The 17,237-nt window shown below is 43.6% G+C and overlaps 1 protein-coding gene across 1 annotated transcript; it reads left to right on the forward strand.

Moving 5' to 3' along the window:
* Window positions 1–814: 814 nt before the first annotated feature.
* On the forward strand, window positions 815–6,312 carry uts2r (urotensin 2 receptor; the record flags this gene model as incomplete). Its single annotated transcript, XM_083904325.1, has 3 exons — window positions 815–893; window positions 2,597–3,312; window positions 5,935–6,312. The coding sequence occupies exons 1-3, from the start codon at window positions 839–841 to the stop codon at window positions 6,310–6,312; spliced, it is 1,149 nt and encodes a 382-aa protein (XP_083760451.1). The 5' UTR covers window positions 815–838.
* Window positions 6,313–17,237: the final 10,925 nt, after the last annotated feature.

Raw genomic sequence — 17,237 nt, forward strand, 5'->3', positions numbered from 1 at the left:
AGTGTTGCATATCAGTTTGTGGCACACGCCCCCGTTGCATGGAAATAGATGGCACAGGGGAGAGAGAGAGAGAGAGGGAGTGAGAGAGCACAACACATTTCCTGCATAACTCCCTCTCACCCATTCCCTCTGCCTTCCCCTCCCATTTCGGGGCTTTTTGAGCGAGAGAGCCTCAGCAGCAGCAGCAGCAGCAGCAGCATGCTCATCTCTCTCTCTCTCTCTCTCTCTCTCTCTCTCTCTCTCTCTCTCTCTCCTCGTCTACCTCAGCCTCTCTCTCTCTCTCTCTCTTACTCTCCTTCAGTCAAAGGGGGGGATTCTCCGTAACCAGCTGTAGCTCGTACACTCACTCACTCACTCATCATCATCATCATCGCTCCCTCTGAGGTTGTTCCTTTCTCTGAATTGAATCCCTCAGCTCACATCAACAGTGTGTGTGTGTATGTGTGTGTGTGTGTGTGTGTGTGTGGATGCGACCAAGGTGCAAGGCATGGGAGGCAACTTTGAGGCTGCGTACGCTGCACCTCTCCACTGAGCCGAGACCCTTCGGACAGGTTCATTAACTGTTGAGAGACTCTTCTTCAGCAGCGATGGAGCAGCAGCAATTTCTGCTGTAGTGGACGTCTTCTTCTCCTTCTTCTCCTTCTTCTTCTTCTTCTTCTCGAGTCTTCTGGATATTGATTTTTTTCCTCTTCTCCTCGGTGATTCCACCTGTGCGTGTTTTTTTCCGTCTGTGTTGCGATATGTTGGTATTTTTATGGAGTGTGAAATATTTGCAGTGCGTGTGAAGTTTTCCTTTTTTTTTCCTTTGGAGGAGCATAAGTGAGACGAAGCATGGCTGATGGACGTGAAGCCGAGTGTTGAAACCATCCTCAGATCCAGGGAGGACAGCTCAGGTAAGACTTCAGTGTTCCCGTTTTTCACTTCTTACTAATTAATGGGGTCGTACCTATGTTCCCTGGGTCCTATGTTCCCCCGTTTTTCCCAAAAAAGGTCCACTTTGTATGTGAGGGGGGAACATAGGACCCTTTTTTTGAAAAAGGGTAGGGTTAGAGAAAGGGTCCTATGTTCCCCGGTCACATACAAAGCGGGGAACATAGGACCCGGGGAACATAGGTACGGTCCCCTAATTAATAAGGATTGAGACTGAGATTATCAGGCGAGTCTGCTTTAACAACCTCTGATTGTGATTGTGCAACAGCTCAAATGAGTCTCCACTCCAGTCTTTGTCACTAACGCGTGAGTTTGGACGAGCATGAGTTATTACGTGAGTGTTCCCTCAACAGTTGAACCAACCCTGAACACTTGGCCTTTGGCTCTTGATTTTTAAAGTACTGTCTGCAACTCTGTCTGTCAGCGCGTGATGATTGCATTCTGTCGTTCTGCTGATAAGAAAAAAAAAAGAAGAAAAAAAGCAATTACCCAATAACTGCAGCTCTTGTACCAATCAGAAATACTTTAAAAGTCATTAAAATGTCACACACTGTTTCAGAAACTGTCTTGGCAAAGGCTGCGCAACCTCGTACAAGCGCATGTCGTACGTCATCGGTGTTTTACAACGTGCCAACTACGGCGTTTCATTAAACTAACCCTGGCAAGGGCTGGATTATATAGGGGCCAATTCCAATTCCTATCTTAACCCTCAAGCTCAACCCTTAATATTAACTGACCCTCAAAACCCAAAGTGTTGATGGTTATTTTGTACACTTAGAAATGGGACACCCCTTAAATGCAGATACGTCTTCAGACTGTAGGGGGCAGAATAACGCGAAAGCTGCGTCCAGTCTGTCAACTCCAAAAAAGAAGAAGAAGAAGAAGAACGCGTTTACGTCAGGATTATTTATTACCATCCATTTGTCAGTCAAGTTATTAGGTTGTCAGTTAGTTATAAGATGATACTCATACAAATATTCAGCTGACAGTTACCACACACCACGACTTATTGAAAAGTAAACCATAGCAAACCATCGCTTGTCCGCACCGGCCGACTATTGACAAAAGATCGTAAAAAATTAAAAATAACTGTTACGCAACAATGACGTCAGTAATCCATAATATGGGCCTAAACTAAGATAATACAATGGTTTTCATAATTTTTTATATCTCTATTAACAAAGAAAATACTTAATTTGTAGCGTACTCCTTTCGCTGCTTTCGGCGCCATCTCTGTTATCGCAAAACGCAATGCATTCTGGGTAGCCCTTGCTCCCAAAGGTGGCCTCGGAAAAATCTTAACATTGAGGGCGATACAGCCCTTAAACTTGCCCCTCAACTTAATTTTTCTGAGAATCGGGACAGCACTTGCACTAGAGGGAGCGCGCATTTTTGAGATTGAGGATTAAGCAAAGGAATTGGAATTCACCCATAGTCTCACTGCTGTGTTCTGTCTCCTTTTGTTCAATCTGAGAGACTGAATGAATCTCAGCAAGCAGATGAAGTACGTGAATAATGAGGTACTGGATAGATGTGTTTCTATCAAAAGTAAATACCTCAAACAGGCCACCGTAACGGACAAAAGTCATCATTTACCCATCAAGAACCCCCCCACCCCCCCAAGTTAAAGGGCAAATTTTGATTTTCTTTACATTTCTGTTCCCAGAAATGACCACCATGTCCATGGAGCCTGTGCGCGTCCTCTCAGAGAGGGCGGCCAACGCCACCGCCCCGCCGGTGAACACGCACGAGGACACCGCCGCCACCTTCACCATCGGCACCATCCTCTCCATCATGTGCGTCGTCGGCGTCTCGGGGAACATCTACACGCTGGTGGTCATGTGCCAGTCCATGAGGACGGCGGCGTCCATGTACATCTACATCATCAACCTGGCCCTGGCCGACCTGCTGTACCTGCTCACCATCCCCTTCATCGTGTGCACGCACTTCCTGAAGGAGTGGTACTTCGGCAACACGGGCTGCCGCATCCTGATCAGCATGGACTTCCTGACCATGCACGCCAGCATCTTCACGCTGACCATCATGAGCACGGAGCGCTACTTTGCCGTGCTCAAGCCGCTCGACACGGTGAAGCGGTCGAAGAGCTACCGGAAGGCCATCGCTCTGCTGGTGTGGGCGGCCTCGCTGATCCTGACTCTGCCGATGGTCGTGAGCATTCAGCTCATGACGTCGGGCGCCAAGGCCATGTGTCAGTCCACGCTGTCCCGACTCTCCTACAAGGTTTACATCTCCTTCCTGTTTTGCACGAGCATCGTCGCGCCGGGACTGATCATCGGCTATCTCTACACTCAGCTCGCTCGCACCTACTGGGTCTCACAGACGGAGACCTTCAAACAGACCAAGAAGCTCCCCAATCAGAAGGTGAGTGCAAATCACAAGAAGAGACTTTTTAATGGTTTCATCCGTGTGTGTTTGTTTGCTCAGCTATGTGGAAGTCTTCCAAGTTCAACAACAACAACAGCACACTTGTTCTTCTAAACTGATAGAGATGTTCATTTCTTAAGACCTCTTGGCACCGGAACGAGCCCCCCCCCCCGACAACATTTGGTTTGGTTTAGGAACAGGAATAGTTGGGTTATACTAAGTGAAAACACACTGAGGTTAAAAATAATGACTTCAAACATGAGCTCAGACATAGGAAGTTAAGATTATCTTCCCCTCTCTGACTGAGGATTAAGGTAAGGTTCACGTGGCAGTGATCACTAAAGTGTGGGCCACGGCCCCCTGGTGGGCTGTGAAGCTACAGCAGGTGGGCTGTACAATCTAGAAGACCTGGGTTCGCAACCATGGAGTTTGCAATGTGTGTCCAATTTGCCTTCTCCAAATTGACCTGTCCAGGGTGTGACCCCACCTTTCGCCCCTTTGTCTGTTGGGATTAGCACCAGGAATGACTGAATGAAATAACAGCAAGAAATTAGCTCAAGCATGATCCATGTTTCCATACACTCTCAAATGGCAACAGGTTTGTTGGTCCCTCACATTCAAACTGGAAAATAAAGTGATCTTGTAATTGGTATGGCATCATATTTGATGGAACAAGAGCAATTGTTTTGCAGGTGGCGAATAGGAGAGCATAGAGAGCGGGTTGCAAACAATTGTCTAGATTTAAAGCGCTTGTAAATGGCTGCTCTAGAACCATATCCGATGAGTTGGTAATATAGAGGTGGCAGTTGTTGGTCTTTGAAACAGGGGGAAGCTCATTTCAGAATAAAATTCTTACATGAACTCTGCCAATGAACAACTAGAACAAGGAAAATGGGAAAGTTGTGTAAAACCGAAATGCTATAATAGCGTTTTATGTACAAATGAAAATGGTCTTTATCGCCAAGTAAGTTACACACAACGACCAGTTATTTATCTACAGACTTCCTTCACAAAATCCACACAGGACTGAGGCAGAGGCACTTCAGACTGTGCAGAAGCCCAGAGAGAAGCTGAGCTTATCTGGAAGCGACATTTTTGCCGTATTTAGCTAATCATAGTGAAAAAACCCTTAGCCGTCACATAGAGAACAGTTGAATCTGAGCTTCAAGTGGTTTTAATGCGGCGGCTGCTACAGGAATACGGAAATCACGTAAGACTATCAGTCATCTGCGATAAACGGCGGATTCTTTAAAGAACTAGCGACGCGTTCCGATCTCATTCTAGCACACGTTTAGTTTTAAAATGTAAATACGTAAAAAACGTTTTACAGGAAAGGCTGAGTTTCCGTTGCTGCCTTAGAGGATCGTCTGCAACGTTGTCATCGGTCGCGTTTCTCTTGGTTCCTCGGTGGTTGCTCCACACTTGACCTTTTCATTGCGCAAGCCGCCGTTCAGCAGCAGGAGGAGGAGGAGGAGGATACGGGCTAATCCAGCCGGCGAATGGAAGCTCAAATGTACAAATAAGCGCAGACCTTTCACTCATAAAGACTGATTCTGAGACATAATCCTCATGGAGAGAGTGGTGACTCCTGATGATGGGGGGGGGGGGGGGGGGGGCTGTATCATGTCGCTCATAGGCTACAATGACATTCTTTCTCTAAGCTTCTGTTTTCCTGGGCATAGTTTCGTCAACAACCGTGTCAACACGCCTTGACGACCGGATGCCATTAAAGAAGTGTTTGGCTATCTGCTTGAACTATTCCACTAACAATCCCTTCCCTGTGCTGACGCAGGTTGTTTTTTTTTTTTTCATTCCCTGGTTGCTCTCTCTGCTCATGCCGAGTCAAAAGCCCGTCCAATTTCCTTCATTGCAGGGCTGAAGGTCAGTTCCATGTAATGTGACAAATGCAGAGTCCTATGCAGTGCGTTTGATTTTTTCTCTCTAATTGTGTCATTTTAAACGTGTCTTCAAATGGAATAAAAGCCAACAACACACTAAATAATAAAGATGTACACTTTCTTATGTTTCTGTAATGGTTAATGCACCAGTATGAAGAACCAAAGTTTTAGAGTTTTAGTTGTTGAATGTTGAACGCTTGATCAATTTCTGACTTCTCAGAGAAGAAGCCCAGTGAGCCGGCTCAAGTTTGGGTGCACGTTTTCAGTTTTTAATCACATTTTTGAACACATCAGCTGCAACTAATGATTATCCGCAATCCATTAATCTGTCGATTATTTTCTCGATTAAATCCACGAAAACGTTGATCAGTGTTTGTCAAACCTGGAAATGACGATGTGTTCTCGAATGTCTTGTTTTGTCCACAAACGGAAATGATTTTTCAGTTTGAATGATTTCTTTGTTATGTGGAGCAAAGAAACCAAGAAAATATTCACATTTAAGAAGCTAAAACAATCAGAAGTCTTGTTTTAATCATGAAAAAAGCTTCAAACCGATTATCAAAATAGTTGACGATTCATTTAGCAAAGAAATCATGCCTCTGAGGAGGTCAATATTTAACAGACTGCTGTGGAACCTCTTTTTTTTTCATGAATATCATAACTGAGGCGGCTAAAATCTCACCATTATCGGCGTCTCTTCTTTGCCCCTCTCCTTCTCAAGGTGTTGTACCTGATCTTCACCATCGTGCTCCTCTTCTGGGCTTGCTTCCTGCCCTTCTGGATCTGGCAGCTGCTCTTCCAGTTCTACCCGACGCTGTCGCTCTCCGCCGAGGCCAAGCGCAACATCAACTACCTGACCACGTGCCTGACGTACTCCAACAGCTGCATCAACCCCTTCCTCTACACGCTGCTCACCAAGAACTACAAGGAGTACCTGCGGAAGCACAAGCGCTCCTGGTCGGCGGGCAGCTACTTCAGCAGGAGGAGCCGGTTCCAGCGGTCGCCGCGGAGGTCGCCGTCCTCCAGCAGTCAGCAGTGCACGGAGAGCTTCGTGCTCACGCACACGGCCTCCCTGCGAGCTCACAACAGCAGCTTGTGAGGTAGGGGGCAAATTTTCCCTGACTTTTTTCGTTTAGCCGATTGTCAAAAGCAGTACGACTCTGGATCTCTGACTTACGATCTAATGATACTTCTGGAACTAAGCTTATTATACATCAGCAGTGCAGGGGCTGCTGGGCGATAGTATAGACACGGCCTTGTTGGCGTCCTGTAACGAACGAAAGCCTCGGTATATGACGAGTTAAGGCCACATTATACTTCTCCGACTGCGTAATGCGTTATCCGTCTGTGTCACGTGACGGACACGCGCTGCAATTTCCCGCCCGATCAGCAGGGGTCGCCGCGCAAGGTTGTTGTGCTTCAGGCTACAGTGGAGCAATGGCGTCCGAGAAAGAAAGAGAGAGAAAGACTGGTGTTGTTGTTGAAACAGTGGCCGTTTCTCGCTTTTCTGTGCGACGGAACGCAGTTTTAAGATAATTCGAGGCGAGAAATTGGCCATTTAGAGTCTAAACATGTGCCGTGTGTGTTAAGATATGACGTATTTATAGTTCGGCAGCGGCGTTGTCGGCGGGGATCAGCTCCGCCCTCTGTGGACGCTCGGTGCTCACTGTGAGCCCGCAACAGAGCAGCTTAGCTCGGCCTGTCCTGAGGACCAACCGCAGCTCTTGCCGTCTCCGTTGTCCCTTGACGGAGTGACGGACACTTAAAAAATATTTTGTGCAGTCGGAGACGACGTAGAGGCTCTTTGACAGGCTCTGCGTCGACGCAGAGTCTCTGCGTAACCTACGCAGAGCACTTTACGCAGAAGTATAAATTGGGCTTTAGGCGACGACAGATGGCATAGATTTGCCGGGGTCCGCTCTGGATTTCGACTTCCTCTCCATATAAGGCAAGTGTTTATGCATGGGTCTGGGCGAGCTGACGAGACACGTTAGAACAATAAATATTCAATTTGCACGTAGAGAGGAGTTGAGCGCAGGACTCTTCGTGCCGGTACGATTCTGACATGTTTAGTCTGAATTTGAAGGGGCAGAAAACAGGAATAAGTCAAACACTTTCTTCTTTGAACTGAACTAAGCGTACCCGATTAAACTCGACTTCGCGTCAATAGCAAGCAAATCAGTTGTTGTACGAACAAAAGTGTCCGTCGCGTATAAAGAAGTTAGAGGAAACCGCGCTTGACCTTTAATGTCTATTTTCCTGATGGATTCATATTCTACAAGCACATTATCAAATTTACTGAAACGTTGCAATTGGATTTTCAGCTTGACTTAATATATTAACTCGTTATGCTGACTTCGCCTTCATAACTAATAGAATTTCCCTTATTTAAAGTCTATATTGTGTGCGATACAAGATGTTTCCCATCTTCAGATCCAGCCTAAGGCAGCAAGTTTTAACAATCCTATAAACTTCAAGAACTGTGAGATGGCTCTTGTTTGGAATCTATATAAAGTTTTGTTTTTTTTTACCGTTCAAAGGTTTGCGGTCACCTATACAATTTTTGTCGTGTTTTCCATTAAAAGTCACACTTTTATTCATCGATAGAGTTGCAAAATCAATAGAAAATATAGCCGAGACATTGACAAGATTAGAAATATTGATTTTTTTTACTGTTTTCAGCTGTGCTAACGTCATTGCACAGGGGTTTTCTAATCATCCAAAAGCCTTCTAACGCGATTAGCAAACACAACGTACCATTAGAACACTGCAGAGATGGTTGCTGGAAACGGGCCCCTATACGTGTACGTATTCCATTAAAAACCAAATAGACGTTAGCAGCTAGAAAAGTCACATTAACAACGTATAGAGTGTATTTACGATTCATTTAAAGGTACAATATGTAGTATTTATGGGTTTATATAACCCAAAATCCACATATTATGTGCTCCTGCATTGTCTAGTCGCTGTATAATAGTTTTTGTTTCATTTTCGTAGTGTTTCAAAAAGTCATGTAAAATAACATGGTCGCGGGCCGCGGTTGCATTGCCACTGTTAGCAGCGAGACGCCATGTTTCTACCGGAGCCTGTAAGGACAAACGCGAGAGAACAAATCAAGCGTCTCTTTACTTGTAGCAGGAAGTCCCGCCTCCTCTCTCTCCGCTTCGTCTGCTACGGCCGCGGTAGCTCCGCCCTCTCCCTCGCCTCACGAACCTCATCTGCTGACACGGAGAAAGACGACGAGGACGACATTTGACCAGCGGCGGACACCGTAGCGCTCAGGGAAGGGAGGGGGTGAGCAGAGCAGCAGGTCTTTGTTGTAAATTTCAGCCTCTCCTCTAGATGGCACTATAAACTACTTATTTCCCCTTTAATGTACATTCATTGAAAATAAGTGATTTTCCTTCAAAAAAAATAAGGACATTTCTAAGTGAGCCCAAACTTTTGAACGGTAGCGCACGCGTTCGACCGTCTGCACGACTGACGTTTAGACGGTTGGTCGCAGGGGAGCGCGGCGCCGAATCATGCGGCGCAGCCAAGGGGAATGGAGGGCGAAGAGCAGGACGAGGGGCAAAGTGTGCACGTGCACACACATGCACGTGCACACTTTGCCACTAACTTTCCACTGTGTGGAATGTCACATTGTCAGCTGAGACACAGCAGATATGATTTTTTTTTTTTTTTTTTTTTTTCCTCCCGACGGCAACATCTGCTTAACTAATGAACGGCTAAATACCTTCGCAGCGCCTCATGACTCAGTCCGGGCCGCGCCACAAACAGGATATAACGACTGAGGTTATACGAGTTTAGTTTAATTCTTTATTACATTAACATTACCGATAAATATCAAAAGGCTAGTTTTTTTTTTTTAGGAGTTTTATCTGTAGGCTTGGCAAGGTGTTAGAGAGTATGCAGCCTTGAAACGAAACTGTAATCATAATATAAAATGTGCCAATTATCTAAGCGGAGAAAATAACACTTCAAAAGAAAAAAAGCAGCTTAATGAGCAGAGCGTGTCGTCTTGTAATGAGCGTTTTAGCAGGTTTTGTTTGTCTGTTTCTATAAAGATATGAATCACAAATTAGATTTTTTTTTTTTTTTTTGGAGTTTATCTTTTCCCCTTCATAACGTCTAAAAAAAAAAAAAGAGGCAACCTTACGTCCCACAATAGCGACACTTTTCACTCCATCCCAAAAAGGGGCCAGAGTAATAAAAATCCAATCGGGGTTCATAACTTTGCACTCAGCTGATAGTGTATTGGCAGAGCTTTATCTTTGATTGCTAGGGTGTGGAGGTGTGTGTGTGTGTGGGGGGGGGGGGGGGGTGAGGGGGGGGGGGGGGTCCAGGTTTGTCTGAGGGGAGAGAGAATAGCAGCAGTGAGTCATATATCACCTCTCCCTGCTGCCCTGAATACAATGTGCTGAGTGACACCTTCTATAATTCACAAGGGTGGAGAGACTACATGGAGACCACGGAAGGCGACGGACAGATGGACACTAGCACAGCGGATTTTAGGGCAGTGCTAGGAAAAAAGAAAAGAAATAACATACTTGCGTGCACTCACTGACAAAACTGACAAAACAGACCGTAAAGATGCATATGCGTAACTGAAACCAAACACTTCCTGTCACCCGGCGACACAAGAACAAAACACCTCTGACAAACGTTCATTTATATTTAAACACTTTGCACACATCACAGAATCATTTTAATCCACACTAGACTCAAGATACCTGACAGAGTTTGGACATTTTTTTTTTTTTTAGATTAAAGGTGAAGTAAGTAGTTTATAGTGCCATCTAGAGGAGAGGCTGAAATTTACAACAAAGACCTGCTGCTCTGCTCACCCCCTCCCTTCCCTGAGCGCTACGGTGTCCTCAGCCGGTCAAATGTCGTCCTCGTCGTCTTTCTCCGTGTCAGCAGATGAGGTTCGTGAGGCGAGGGAGAGGGCGGAGCTACCGCGGCCGTAGCAGACGAAGCGGAGAGAGAGGAGGCGGGACTTCAGCTACAAGTAAAGAGACGATTGATTTGTTCTCTCGCGTTTGTCCTTACAGGCTCCCGTAGAAACATGGCGTCTCGCTGCTAACAGTGGCTATGCAACCGCGGCCCGCGACCATGTTATTTTACATGACTTTTTGAAACACTACGAAAATGAAACAAAGAATATTATACAGCGACTAGACAATGCAGGAGCACATAATATGTATAAAAAAGTGGATTTGGGGTAATATAAACCCATAAATACTACACATTGTCCCTTTAAATGAAGTAATCATTTAAATTAAAAAAAAAAAAATGTCCAAACTCAGTCAGGTGGTGTCGGGTGAAGACACACAGGCTTAGCTAGCATGTTTACGTACACAGTACATGCGGAAATTAGGGAAAACGGCGCAATGGCCATGGTAACAATTGCATGTCAGAATCACGTCGTTTCCATTACTATAGTACTTCCTTAACCCTAGAACACTCGCAAATTTAACACTAACGCGGGGTCGATTTTTACCCGAGATAATAAATACACCCAACAAAAAGCACTTTTTTTACTCGAAATATATCAAAACATGACAATACATGACAAATTCGAGTAGTGTTCTTTTATTTCAAACTGTGTCATGTCTAACAAAATGAAAGAAAAGCATCATGAGGGGAACCATAGAAAAATGCTCCAAAATTACTGGAAAATTAGGAATTTGGGAACAAAAAATTTCGGAAAAAAATAATGAAGATTAAAAACTTGGTTTTCATGAAAATCACATACATGTATTTGCTTGGGTGAAAACCACCGCCAATGCCTCGGGCGGGGTCGCACAAACACACAACTAGTGACGAGCAAAGCAGTTGTTTTCCGGTAAATCTCACGATTGGAAATAAAAAAGTCGGCCAAAGCACACTCTAGTTCCCCCCACAAGTATATATTTTTTTAATCTAACATTACAGGAATATAAATTAAAACAAGATATTATTGAAAAGAAGTTCCTGCACCAGAGTTTGAAATGAATAACCAAAGCTAGCTAGCTAGCTAGCTAAAGCCAGGTTCTGCTGGTGAGCCCAACATTTTTACGGTTTTTCTTAAACAAGTGATGGAAATTCGATCATTACATTATTCATTTTTCTGAATTCTTTCGAACAGAAGTGTTTCTAGGAATTACACGGTGAGAAATACCAGCCATTTTTATTGAGTCTTTTTTTTTTTGCTAGCTGTAGCACTAACCAGGTGTGAGAGAGTGAACGAATTCTCCAGCTTAACTGGAAACCTGGACGTTTCTAACGCTTAACGTCGTCTCTAATGGTCATTCCTTACTTTCCACTTGGTTTTTATATCGGTGTCAACATACAAGACTTTAAGATTTGTGGGGTTTGGTTTTTAACGATCGCGCGTGGCACACGTTTTACAGAATGTCCAAATCCACTTTTACTTATGTAACAGTGGAGGGGGGAGAAGGGTCGATGCACTCGTCACATGGTCAAAATGCTCGTGCGTCGTGTCTTTATATTGGATTTGGACACTGGAAAGAGACAATCAAACCAGTGACCTGCTGCTCCGCGGACATGTAGCACGTGTCCTAATCTTGTCACTCGGTTGTTGCTCAGCACAAGCAGGAAACCTAACCTGGTTGGACGATATCAAATTATCAACAGCTGCACGGTAAAACACTTTTAATTCAAAAGGATAAATGAAAAGTTAAAGCCCGAACCTAGACCGGAAGTTCCAATTAACGCTGTTTTTTTTTAGTGTGTATCTGCGTCATTACTTTGTTTAAGGAGCCCTGAGGGATCAAAACAAACAGTTCGGCCCCTTGTCTAACTGGGGCCGAACTGTTTACTGTTTACAACGGACTGTCTACTAGTCCGGGCACATCCTGTTACGTACATTGAACCGCAGAAGAAGAATAACGTCCGTTGTGGAGGTGTTTCAAGAGCAACAGTGTCTTCTGACTCTGGGTCTGACTCCGGTTTAAAGTCATAAAATGGACTGCGGCGGGGAGTCGTGACGAAGCTATTTTTAAACACTGTTAAAACAATGTTTTGATAATGAGGAGCAGTGCATCCGCCGTTCCAGAGGGGGGCGCTGCGCTTCTGAGAACGGATGTGCTGGATAGTACTGGCCAATCACAAGACTCTGTCTTCTGGGGGTGAAAGTTCACTCTGAAATCTCGCAGCAGAAAAACACTGTCAGAAAAGAGGATTTCTATCGGCTCGTTTACAGCAACTAGGAGGTTTTTGACCATAAAAACAAGTTAATAGATTTACCAGTGGTAAAAGAAGCTATTTTTAAACATTGTTAAAACAATGTTTTGATAATGAGTAACATTATTATTAAGATTCCCTTATTAGTCCCGCAGTGGTGAAATTTCCAAATTCTGCATTTTAACCCATCCGTGAGTTAGTGAACACACACAGCACACAGTGAGGTGAAGTACATGCTAACCCAGAGCAGTGAGCTGCCTGCATTCAGCAGTGAGGGGAGCAGTGAGGGGGTCAGGTGCCTTGCTCAAGGGCACTTCAGCTACGGACAGGTTGGGGTTCGAACCGGCTACCCTCCGGTCTCAAGCTTGAAGCCCTAACCACTAGGCCACAGCTGCCCGTTAGAGGGAGGAGCTGCGCTTCTGAGAGCGGCATGTGCTGAATATGTCACTTCCGGGAACTGGCCAATCACAACACAGTCTGTCTTCTGGGTGTGAGAGTTGAGTCTGAAATATCGCGGCTGGGGAACAGCGTCAGAAAAGACAGATTTCTATCGGCTCGTTTACAGCAACTAGGAGGTTTTTGAGCATAAAAACAAGTTAATGTATGTAAGTAGACCTCCATAACTAACATATTATGTGCAACAGGACCACTCTATGTGAGCTTTAATGACGCCTTAGAGAAAGGACGCGGCGGCGCTCGTGCAAGCTTGTTGTTGTTGCTTTTATTGTGTTGGAACAAGGAAGCCATCAAGTGAGAACAAAGAGTGCGGACTGATATTATATCATCCTGCTCCGGAATTACAGCCACTGTGGGGAAACGACCAGCACAGATTACGTCGGCGTTCCTTTAGCCTCCTGTTTACTGTGGAAAGAAAACTCAAAACTAAATCCTTTACAGTCCACATCATCTTCTCTCCGCTATAGGGTTAGGCGTCTGGAAACTTTTCCTGCATCATCCTTGGAATAAGTGAGCTCTTGGAAAAGTCAGCAGGACATGAAACTAGTCTGTCTTACACTTGCACTTTTTTATCAAAACGTCACTTTTACGAGTTTCCACATTTCCACTTTTTATTGCCCCCGCGTGGATTTCTGTAAAAGGGTCCGCGTTTTTTTACGACACGCTCGTGCAATCCGGTGCAGCAGTTTCTGATGCGGCCCATAAACGTTTAATCAATAAAAAAGAAAAAATAAACACTTGCAGGATATAGTGACGGCTGCCTGGCAGGGCAGGGCAGGCACGGTGGAAGCGCTGCAGCTCCTAAAGAGCGCTGATAGCATCGCGTGTTTACTGCAGCGCAGGACACGTAAGGAAACGGCCGGCAGACACAGGAAATGGTGGGAACAAGGCAATTTTAGTAGCAGTGACCGTGGAAAAACACGCAATGTACTTTTACTGCATTATAGACAGGGATGTGATTTAATATTCACAGCACAGGCAAGGGCATATGGAATCTCCCCTTAGACTTCATTTTTTTCCATACATATAAAGCATGAATATTCCCACACACACACTCAGGTCTGCGATTACATTGAAATGAGCCGTTCGAGCGTCTCGAGTCATTTGCAGGGTTTCGGTTGAGAGGACTTCGCTGCAACGCCCGTTCCCATCAATTGCAACATTTGCAACTTAACACAATCAGAAAGTTTTTTTTATGCATGGTAAAAAAAAAAAAAAAACAGTGAGACATCAATGTGTGTTTTTTGAATAACACTCAATTCGTGTGTGTACAGCGACATGTTCTCCAAAAACACATTTCATTGTTGGGCTGACAATGAAAATGATTTCCCCTTTTCCTCACTGATAAGCAGAGGAAATTAGTCAGTAAAGTGGTACTTTAAGGAGTTTTTTTTCTGCCTTAAAGCACAAGAACATAAACGGCTACTTGGTACAAACCAGTATACACACACTGTATGATATTTACAGTACTGTCTTGGTGTGATTTTACATGAACCCATTTAATTTACTACCCTCTCAAGTCATGGTTTTATTCCAAACAACTGCAATAAAACCATTACAGATTTTCCATGGGGTTTTTTTTTTTTTTTGCATAAATCTCTTAAACATGTTCAGCCCTGATAATAACTACAAAACAATCAATCATTTTGAGGATTTTAACGCTTTAAATGCTTTGTTTGATTATTTGGTGTTATTTCCGATATATGAAATGCTCAGTGGTTCAAAACGATCTATAAAATATGCATATTTCACTTCCTTATATAGAATTGTGCCATATGCACAAACACAGCCAAAATGATGGCCCCCAAAATGTCCATAATGAAGCCCGAGGGTTAAGGTTGTGCACAACACATTGTTGCTGCTTCCTGCTATTTCCCCAGGATAATAAGTCGACCACTTATCACAGCAGCTTATTTAAGAGATACAGTGTTGCCTCATTAACATTTATAGGCTTACTATAGCTGCTAAATGTCCTGTAATGAGGTTTCGTGACCTATTTTACACTTTACTATACTTACTTAAAGCTCCAGTGTGTAACTTTTAGTGAAACAATGTCTTTGGGGGCGTCACGGGATTCAAAACACGGCTTTAATTAGATTAAAAAACAAAAAGAGTTGATCGTTTTTTAACTTGTTTTGGAAAATCGTTTGATAGTAATAGACATCCATTTATATACACAGCAGCTTTAATAGTTAAAGGCGCCATATGTAAGAATGTGGCCAAAAACGGTTACTACATTCAAATTCAAAAATACCGAGGTCTTTTAGGTTTCGTTTTCTGACCTAACTGGCAACCCGTGGTCGCTCGGCACCTGAGACTCTACTGACTGCAATGACTGGCAGACGGCGGTAGGTGGCGCCACATGCCAAAAACATGATTTCAAAACATAAACATGATTTGCAGTCTGCAAAATGTTTTTTTTAATGCAAATTTTTTGGCTGTACTGTTGTTGTTGGTGAGTTCAGTTTGTTATATGAACATTAGGTAACGCTTTCTTTTTACAGTCCCCCAATTACCAGGTATTTACCAGGTAAATTCACGGTAAACGTGTTACTTGGTAGTTACCAATGGTAATAAGAAAGTAAATACAATGAAACTATGGCCAGCATACTGGACATTTACCTACATATAACAGGGAAATACTTACCTGCTTATTACCAGTGGTAATTTTCCAATAACACAATTTACCAGATGAATACATAGTATTTCCGCTGTATTGACCCACTTATCACCAGTAGTTATTCCCAATAATGCTTTATAATTTACTGGGTAATTACCCAGTATTTTGGCCATGATTTCATTTTTCTTAACTTTTTATTACCTAGTAAGACATTTTTGTTACCATATATTTACTGGTTAAATAGCTAGTTATTAGGGGACTGTAGCTACCTGCTTATTACCAGCTTATAACCCAATAACACACGATAATTTACTATATAGTTACCAGGTAAATACCCAACATTTTGGCCATAGTTTAATTCTACTTACCTCCTTATTACCCACAGTATTTACCCAATAACACACTATAATTTACCATATAGTTGCCAGGTAAATGCCCAGTATGTTGGCCATAGTTTCATTGTATTCACTTTCTTATTACCATTGGTAATAACCTAATAACACTTTTGAGTTACCATGATTTTTCCAGGTAAAATACCTGGTAATTGGGGGACTGTAAAAGAAAGTGTTACCGAACATTATTCCTGACTCTCTGTGACGTATTAGGAGGATTTTTATGGCCAGTTGCTTTAGATTTATTACATAATGCACCTTTAAAAACAAGTTGATGTTTGCGTCACCACTCTGTGTAATTATTCCACTCTTTAAACACGTCACGTCACAGGCGACAGTGACGACAAATCCCGGCGTAGGAGTCGCTGGAATCGCAGCGTTTGGTTGCGGAGAGGCTCACAGAGTGAGCACTCAGACGAGACGACAGACGGGGGTTGTTTTTTTTTAGCTCCGTCATTAAGTCGGAGTCAGATTTAATATTCATTAGCGGCGGTATGTGATGTGATCCGCCGTCAGTTTTCATTTCACCTGGTGGAAGCGACAAGGCGGAGGAGGAGAGTCCGTGTGCGGTCGCCCACCGGTTCGCCCGAATCATTTTCCGCCCTGCACCGGAGACACGGATTATGGCGCGATAGAACTTTCGATGTTCTGAAACTGAAGCACAAAATCCACGTATCTGTACTTTACTTTGTTATTATATTTCGAGCAACTTTTACTCCACTAAATGTCCTCTAACTATCTTTGTTACTCGTTACTACCTAATAAAATCAGAAGAAGAAGAAGAGATGATGATAATGGTCTGTATTTATGTAGAGATTTTCTAGTCTAGACGCTCTTTCATACACATTCGCACACTTCAACATGGGGTTAAGTGTCTTTCTCAAGGACGCAAGCAATAGATCCCACAACCTTCCAGCTGACAACTCGCCCTACCACTGAGCCGCCATGGCTCAATCCTAACTTTACTTCTAAAACTTACATTTTACATTGTATATCAGGAAAATGGCTTTTGACACTTAAGTACAGTAAATTAGCTTATTAGCTCATTAGCTTTAAAGGTGCATTATGTAATAAACCTATCTATCTAAATCTAATCTCTCATATAAGAAACTGAACTCACCAACAAGAACAGTACAGCCAAAATATTTGCATTAAAAAATATATTTTGCAGACTGCAAATCATGTTTTTTTGCATGTGGCGCCACCTACCGCCGCCTACCAATCATTGCAGTCAGTAGAGTCTCAGCTGCCGAGCGACCACGGTGTTGCCAGTTACGTCAGAAAACGAAACCTAAAAGACCTCGGTGTTTTGAATTTGAATGTAGTAACTGTTTTTGGCCACATTCTTACATATGGCACCTTTAAGTA

This window comes from Microchirus variegatus, assembly GCF_963457635.1.
Source record: "Microchirus variegatus genome assembly, chromosome: 17".
NCBI lineage: Eukaryota > Metazoa > Chordata > Actinopteri > Pleuronectiformes > Soleidae > Microchirus > Microchirus variegatus.